Source organism: Colobus angolensis, unplaced genomic scaffold (genome assembly GCF_000951035.1).
Source record: "Colobus angolensis palliatus isolate OR3802 unplaced genomic scaffold, Cang.pa_1.0 Scaffold624, whole genome shotgun sequence".
In the NCBI taxonomy this organism is placed as follows: domain Eukaryota; kingdom Metazoa; phylum Chordata; class Mammalia; order Primates; family Cercopithecidae; genus Colobus; species Colobus angolensis.
In genome coordinates, this window is record NW_012119866.1 from 379,511 (window position 1) to 388,531 (window position 9,021).

At 38.0% G+C, this 9,021-nt stretch overlaps 1 protein-coding gene across 6 annotated transcripts in view; it reads left to right on the forward strand.

Moving 5' to 3' along the window:
• The window catches only part of FAM104B (family with sequence similarity 104, member B), a 28,233-nt gene that overhangs the window by 3,494 nt on the left and 15,718 nt on the right, over window positions 1-9,021 (forward strand). For 4 of the 6 annotated variants that reach the window (XM_011963769.1, XM_011963771.1, XM_011963772.1 and 1 more), the window contains exon 2: window positions 2,249-2,348. In XM_011963769.1, coding sequence (XP_011819159.1) covers window positions 2,249-2,348 — 100 coding nt within the window. Of the gene's footprint in view, window positions 1-2,248; window positions 2,349-7,544; window positions 7,548-9,021 lie in introns of all 6 variants that reach the window. The other 2 variants (XM_011963770.1, XM_011963768.1) reach the window with 1 other exon arrangement.

A 9,021-nucleotide genomic window follows, 5' to 3' on the forward strand; every position in this document is an offset into this window, starting at 1 on the left:
GATTGTCTTGGCAATGCGGGCTCTTTTTTGGTTCCATATGAACTTTAAAGTATACTGGCACGTTCTTTATCATAAAGATATTGTTTGATTTGGACATGCAGTTCTTCATTAACTTTTACTTCCTGAAAACTTTCCTGGAGGACCTTGGGCCAAGGCTAACGAGAACTTTCCTTCCAGCCTCAGCTCTACCAGCCTTACTCATTTTACTGTCTGTGTCACTGTGCTTCTCTGGGCCTGCTCTTTCCTCAGTTTTAAGAAGAGAGGTCAGGCTATGTTAGTGGGTGGCACAGGAAGGCAGATCCAGGGAGGGATGTGGTTAAAGAGCCCCTGTTCCGAGTATAGGAACTCCTTTTTTTCCTATTGTGTGTTGCTTTTTCTTTTCTTAAAGAAAGCAGTTTAATTTAACAGAGTGTTAGAAATCGCTGCACTACATGACTAGTACTCAGTCTCCTAGAGATGAGAATTGATTAAAGAGTAATGAAATTATAAAAATGAGTAAACTCAGCCATTCTTAAGAGTACCAATAACTCAAAAGTAGTCTCTAAGCAGATGGCTGGGGAGAACGTCTGATTAATAATCGAGTGCTGTGAAAACTATGTCAAATGCTGCAGTCTGATTACTTATTGACAAGGAACTTGAAACTAAAGATGTAATCTTACCAATCATTGAAAACAATTTTGAGAAATGAATGTTTCAAGGAAGTAATCAGCCACAATCTCATGGTGACAATCTAGTGCAGTAACCATGTCATAATACTAGCTGGTATGGCAACAGTAAGTGCCTAACCACATTCAGAATATGAGAAATATCTCTTCAGTGTCGCTACACCACTGGCATAAGAACTTAATAGTAGACACTGGCAGACACACATGTCTCAAGTGTTACTGAAGGGGTTCAAAATCACCCTGGAATTGTAACTTCGTGGAGTCAAGACAATGAAACTAATTAGGTAGATTTTGAAAACTTAGCTATTAAATTCCTCGTATTCTTTATTTTCTTTTTTTTTTATTATTATACTTTAAGTTCTAGGGTACATGTGCATAACGTGCAGGTTTGTTACATATGTATACTTGTGCCATGTTGGTGTGCTGCACCCATCAACTCGTCAGCACCCATCAATTCATCATTTATATCAGGTATAACTCCCCAATGCAATCCCTCCCCTCTCCCCCCTCCCCATGATAGGCCCCAGTGTGTGATGTTCCCCTTCCCGAGTCCAAGTGAACTCATTGTTCAGTTCCCACCTATGAGTGAGAACATGCGGTGTTTGGTTTTCTGTTCTTGTGATAGTTTGCTAAGAATGATGATTTCCAGCTGCATCCATGTCCCTACAAAGGACGCAAACTCATCCTTTTTTATGGCTGCATAGTATTCCATGGTGTATATGTGCCACATTTTCTTAATCCAGTCTGTCACAGATGGACATTTGGGTTGATTCCAAGTCTTTGCTATTGTGAATAGTGCCACAATAAACATACGTGTGCATGTGTCTTTGTAGTAGAATAATTTATAATCCTTTGGGTATATACCCAGTAGTGGGATGGCTGGGTCATATGGTACATCTAGTTCTAGATCCTTGAGGAATTGCCATACTGTCTTCCATAATGGTTGAACTAGTTTACAATCCCACCAACAGTGTAAAAGTGTTCCTATTTCTCCACATCCTCTCCAACACCTGTTGTTTCCTGATTTTTTAATGATTGCCATTCTAACTGGTGTGAGATGGTATCTCATTGTGGTTTTGATTTGCATGTCTCTGATGGCGAGTGATGCTGAGCATTTTTTCATGTGTCTGTTGGCTGTATGAATGTCTTCTTTTGAGAAATGTCTGTTCATATCCTTTTCCCACTTTTTGATGGGGTTGTTTGTTTTTTTCTTGTATATTTGTTTGAGTTCTTTGTAGATTCTGGATATTAGCCCTTTGTCAGATGAGTAGATTGCAAAACTTTTCTCCCATTCTGTAGGTTGCCTGTTCACTCTGATGGTAGTTTCTTTTGCTGTGCAGAGTTATGAAAATTATTTCTAGAAATGAAATGTACAGCTTGACTTTACTTAGAGTTCTTGTATTACATTTTTTATCTTCATGCCTGGTGATGGAGTACTTCTGACTTTTATATCTTGGGATAGCAGATAGTGACATATTTTTTCAGGCAAGGTCTCATATATGTATGTTGTCATTGCTTTACAGTTTAAGCATCCAAAAGATCAGTTGTTTCATCTAACAACTCTCTTTGCAATTTATTTTCAGGAAAAGAAGAAGAAATGGCAGTAAAGAGGGCAATCATCATTCTGCCCAGCCCAAAAGGATTAAGAGAAACCCTATCTTTCAGGATTCTCAAGATACAGAGGTAGGAAGTATGGGCAGATACCCTCTATTTCATTCATTGCCTACACTAAATTATCCAATTCGTGCTCTGTAATGAAAAGAAATGTGTTATTCCAAGAAACCTTCATAAAAATTTTCTTAATTGATTACAGTGGCTTTTGAGCTGGAGCTTTATATTATGATATAGTATCTCACAGAAAATGGAAAGGAAGCACAGAAAAACTTTGCCAAACATAATCAGGAGGAATTAGCCCCTGTAATTTTGTCCCCTCATATGAGCAGGGAATAGTAGTCTTACTTCCCTTATTTTTATATGGAAAACATGTTTTCTAGTGCATAGTGATATGTTATTAGCTGGAAGGCAAATCTTGCTTTCTCAGTGAAAAAAGTGAAAAATTTGGGGCAGTCTCATGATTTTTGCAAATTTAATGGTGCTAGAAAAAGAGTTTGAAGTTTTTAATTTTTTATTGATATAGAATAGTTGTACATATTTTGGGGGTACATGTGACATTTTGATACCTGTATGTAATGTGTAATGATCAAGTCAGGGTAATTGGGATATCCATCACCTCAAACATATCTTTTCTTTGTGTTGGAAACTTATAATTTTTCTCTTCTATTTTGAAATAGAGAATAAATTATTGTTAACTGTAATTTTCCTACTGTACTGTTGAATTCTATAACTTATTCCTTTTATCTAACTGTATTTTTATACCCCTTAACCAACTTCTTTTCATCCCCTGCCTTCCTCTTTTCTAAACCTGTAGTAACCACCATTCTAAGGAACTTGAATTTCAACTTCAAGGAGCATTCATTTTACCTTTCAGATTACTGGATAGTACAAGAAATTAAGAGTGGACAATTATGTAGATACACACACAAGTGGCTTATCTGGAGCAGATCTCTGCCTTTTTCTCTTCCCCACTGTATAGAGTAGGAAAAGATATTGTGCCCTAATGCTACAATTCCAAGGGGGTAGCAGAAGTAAGACAAATGAGAGAAAAAACAGAACCAGGAAGCCCCAAATACATTTAAAATTAGAGTTCCATGAATCCTGTTATTTTTCAACTGACAGGAAATCTCCCCTTGTCAGGTTATCATTTTAAGTAATATCAATTCAGTTGACAACTGGGACTTTTTTTTTTTTTTTTGAGACAGTCTCACTGGGTCACCCAGGCTGGAGGTGCAGTGGCATGATCTCCACTCACTGCACCCCCACCTCCCAGATTCAAGCAATTCTCGTGCCTTAGCCTCCCGAGTAACTGGGATTACACGCATGCACCACCATGGCCAGCTAGTTTTTGTATTTTTAGTAGAGATGGGGTTTTTCCATGTTGGCCAGGCTGTTCTCGAACTCCTGGCCTCAAATGATCTGCCTGCCTCGGCCTCCCAAAGTGCTGGGATTACAGGCATCAGCCACCATGCCCTGGCCTTGGTGAAATTTTTTGAAGAACATTTTCTCTTAGATTCTTAGTAGTTTGGAGTCATTCTCATCACGTTTGATTGCATACATTCTAAGAGACAGAACTACTTTGGGAGACATTTTTGGAAATGAAATCATTGTTGAACAAAATAATGGTCATTAGATGTGGTTTTAAACCCCGTGGGAAAATGGGAACCTTCTAAAATTGCCTTCTACTTAGAGATACATTCAAAATGGAGGAACAAGCTTTTATAAATTTAATTTCTGAGCCGGAAAATAACTTACAACTCAGTGTCTGTTCTAACTTCATCTTATGAGGGAAACTGAGCTACAAAAAGCATAGATTATTTACCCCATCAGCACAGAGAAGTTAACACATGACTATCATTGCCTTGCTAATTTGGAAAATGATTGTAATTCAGCAACCTAATTAATTTGGTGTGTTACAATTCGTAAGATTCCACAATGTTTCTAGTATTAGATAATGCGTACACGTCATTTTAAATGCCGTGGAACTTTGGGAGCACATATTTTAAGTGCCCTCTGATGGATTTGGTTAGGATCATCTGTTTACTTATTCAAGTTTCTACAGGTGCCTTTGAATAAACATCATATTATTATTCCAGGGATAGACTATGTATTAGGAGTGAATGTTTTGTTGTGGAGGTTCACATAAAGGAAAAGCTGTAGGCATGGAGGGATAGAATTGAGAGGAAAGCTAGGGCTTGAAAGAAAGTAAAATACTGGGCTGGGCATAGTGGCTCATGCCTGTAATCCTAGCACTTTGGGAGGCCAAGGCAGGTGGATCATGAGGTCAGGAGTTCGAGACTATCCTGGCCAATATGGTGAAACCCTGCCTCTACTAAAGAAATACAAAAATTAGCCAGGCACGGTGGTGCGTGCCTGTAGTCCCAGCTACTCAGGAGGCTGAGGCAGAAGAATCGCTTGAACCGGGGAGGCGGAGGTTGCAGTGAGCTGAGATCGTGCCACTGCACTCTAGCCTGGGCAACAGAGTGAGACTTCATCTCAAAAAATAAATAAATAAACAAATAAAATACTGGGTTCATCTGCTTTTACAATTAGAAAGTGTTATATAATTTTATATCATAAATACATGCATGAATTTCTGCTCTGTTTTTATGAAGATATTCCGTAATTAATATTCCTCCTCATCTCCTCAGTTTTGTTTATCTACTGTTTCCTTCATTAGCTTGCTAAGGCTCTCTTTTCACTCCCTAACTAATCTTGTGTCTAGTTTATTTTTCTCTCAAATATTGTGTCTTTTCCCTGTCTTTTAAATCCAAACTGTAATCTACATTCACTCCCTTTTATTCCTCACCTCCGCTCAGTAAACCTTAGCTCCTCCATCCCCTCCCTACTCCTTTGCTGTAACATATGTCAGGGAACATCTGAGACTTCCTAAATTGCATTACCAAATATTTACTGAGCACCTACCATTTGCCAATCATTGTCCTAGGTGCCTGACAGCAACTTAGATGTCTCTGTCATTTCCTCAATGACTCCTTTCTATTCTACCTCTGCGTGTATCAAATATATCCTTTTCTTTACATTTCCACCATCCTAATTCAGGCTTGCATTGCCTCTTGCATGATACATTGCAGAATTTCCCAGTGGTTTTTGTGGTCTCATCCACCTCCTATTTCATTCATCCATTAAAATGCTTTTCCTAAATATAGATCTGAGTATTTATCTTATGCTCAAATACCGGTTTGTACAGACTTCTTAGAGTGACATTCAAGGCCCCTGGTAACCTAGCCATATCTTCTCTTGCATATTTTGGTTCTCACTAACTCTTCTCTCGGAGATACCAGCTACATCATCTGTGGCTTTGTCTCCTCAATAACTCTTCTTCAGCTTGCTTGTGCTCTTATTGCTCTTTCCATTTGTCACACCCTTCCTATTAATATTCTCTGTATCTTTGAAGGCCTAGCTTAGATGCATTTCATTTTAAGAAGGCTCCTCTATTTCCCCAGTCAGCATTCAGTGCTACGTTCTTGTCATTGCAATAGCATGATCCTGTCACTCTCAGAGTACTGTATTCTTCTTGATTAGGCTCAAGAATTACCTGTTGAATCCCTATGTATCCCAGGCAAAGTGCCTCCTTATACATTTTATAATAGACATGCAAATATTTGTTTAGATACTGCTTGGGCATCAGAACAATCTGTGCCTACTTGAGAGCCTCTCAGAGGTTGGGCCCCAGCATGTGCACGTAAGTCAAAGTGTCAGAAAGCCACACGGGTGATTTTGATGCCTATTCTAAAACAGAATGTGTTCTAGCAAATCCCTGCTGGTCTCAAAGTTTCTTTGGTTACAGGTAAGTATGCAGATTTCATTATGGCCCAAACTAACCTAAATCCTGCTTTTTCACACAGACCTGGACTCCAGGATTTTTGTAAAGTGCCTTTGTGAATTTTGCATAGTGAGATACCCTTCTTTAGAGTCTTCATAAATATAATTTTATTTTGCTATGTGTGTGAATTTGCAAGGGCTCTGTCCTTCATTTTCCTTACACAGATATCAGCATTAAACCTATATTGAAAATTCAGAGAAAAAAGAATGAGCTTTGTAACTGTCAGACAGGATAAGCATTCTGGTAAGACATTTGTATGAGGAATCAGGAGGGTGTTGAAGATGTTTTATATATTATGAGTCTTTCCAAATAGTGAGGTGCTTAAAATCTCATTTATTCTCTGATAAAAGAATTTGCACTTTGGGAGGCTGAGGCAGGAGGATCCCTTGAGCCCAGGAGTTCAACGCCACAGTGAGCTGCAATTGCATCACAGCAATCCAGCCTGGATGATGGAGTGAGAGCTTGTCTCTAAAAAAATAATAAAATAAAATTCTGTACTAAGATAGCAGTTTCAAGTGTCAAAACCATACACCATCAAGAAGCAAATTTTCCTCTCAGTCATTCTGACAAACAGTTCATTAAGTGGGATATCTCACATGAAATAGATTCACAGGGTAAGTGTGACAAAGCCCAGGTTGCATATTATAGGCTATGTTTATTAAATAAACAGCATTATTAGCCTAGAAAATGCTAGTGCATATGACTTTTTAGATGCTCTTTACTAGACTAAAGGAGGTTAAACCCTCTTCCCAAAATCTCATTTATGGAATTACAGTGCTTTTTAAGTCTTTGCTTTGAAGTCAGAAGTAACTGAATCCATAAGCAGGAGATTGTATTTGGTTTTGTAGTAGCATTCTTTAGTTTGCCTACTTACAAATAAAATGCTTGTTTTTCACAAAAGAAATATATCTGTAGTAGATGAGTTAGAAAGTGAAGATCCAGGCTGGGCGCGGTGGGTCATGCCTGTAATCCCAGCACTTTGGGGGGCCGAGGCGGGTGGATCACAAGGTCAGGAGATCGAGACCATCCTGGCTAACATGATGAAACCCCGTCTCTACTAAAGATACAAAAAAAAATTAGCTGGGTGTGGCAGCATGCGCCTGTAGTCCCAGCCACTCGGGAAGGTGAGGCAGGAGAATGGTGTGAACCCAGGAGGTGGAGCTTGCAGTGAGCCGAGATCCCGCCACTGTGCTCCAGCCTGGGCAACAAAGCGAGACTCCATCTCAAATAAATAAATAAATAAATAAATAAATAAGAAAGAAAGTGCAGATACAAAACTAAAATTTTTTAAAAAGTATTTAAAGTCCCAACTATATGTATGAACTCAAAATATCTGAGACAGGTCTCGATTAATATAGAAAGTTTATTTTGCCAAGGTTAAGCATGTACCTGCTACACACACCTGACAACATATGCCCAAGGTGGTCAGGATATAGCTTGCTTTTATACATTTTAGGGAGATAGAAGACACCAATCAATATGTGTAAGATGTACATTGGTTCAGTCTGGAAAGACAAGACAATTTGAAGCTGAGACTTCCAGGTCATAGGTAGATAAGAGACAAGAGGTTGCAATCTTTTGAGTCCTTGATCTGCCTTTCACTGAATATACAATTTAGTCTGGCTCAGTGAATCTGCATTTTTACATAAACAATAGGGTAGAGGGAGTAATTAGATACGCATTTGTCTCAGGTGAGCAGAGGTGTGACTTTCTGTCTGACACCTGTGAAGACAAGTTATCAGTTTACATTGCCAGCTCAAAATTCAACAGGACTTCAAAGATCTTGAAGCCCAAAAGGAATTTCTTTGTGGGCAAATTGTGAGAAAGGTATGTCTCTTTAAAAAAAAATATTTGTAGCTGTCTGATTTAGGAATAAAATGGGAAGTGGGTTTGCCTGATGTAGTTCCTAGCTTGGCTTTTCCCTTGGCCTAATGATTTTAGGGCCCTGAGATTTATTTTCCTTTCACATTTCCCCCACTTTCTTTCTTAAATCTTTTGGAGAAAGCATTTTAGAAGAAAATTAATCTCTGGTCTCAGATTTTGTTTAAACTCTTGTGGCAAGAATGGTTTATTTCTAGATGGGTAGGTCACACATTATTAGGAAACCTCATTTTTAGCAGGTTGTGAAGTATCATGTTCTATGAAGAAAAAGTAGGGGGAGGAAGAGAGAAAGAAAACAACAAGCAAAAAGATAGAGAACAATCCTGGAAAATCAATATAGGCCATATTACTCTGAAGTCCATACATCAGTAGGCAGGTATGAAAGTGTTTTATATATGTAAATAGGTTGCTGTTATTGTTTTCTGAAGCTTAAGTTGTCTAGCTTCAGTTCACAGGGTTTTAAGAAAGCACAGCTTAATTTTTAGTGATTTCAAATCAGGAAAAATGGGAAAAAGGAAAGGAAAGAAAGAAAAAAAATGAAAACATTATTTTTGGAGACTTGTAGCCAAAAAATTTTATAATTCAGTCTAAACTAGAAAATAGGAAAAATTGAAAAAACATTAGGCAAGACTAGAATCTAACAACAAGTGTACTATAGTTCATTCTGAAACATTTTTTTTCTCTTCAAGCTCCATTTTCACTAAAAACAAATCATAGGACAAATTTGTGCATAAAATAAGTGTTAGTTTTATTATACTTTGCCTGAGTATTTGTATAAAGTCAGCAAGAATAACTATTTGCTATGCACACTCTTTTGTTTATTTATTTATTTACTTATTTATTTATTTTTATTATACTTTAAGTTCTAGGGTACATGTGCATAACGTGCAGGTTTGTTACATATGTATACTTGTGACATGTTACTGTGCTGCACCCATCAACTCGTCAGCATCCATCAATTCACCATTTATATCATGTATAACTCCCCAATGCAATCCCTCCCCCCTTCCCCTCCCC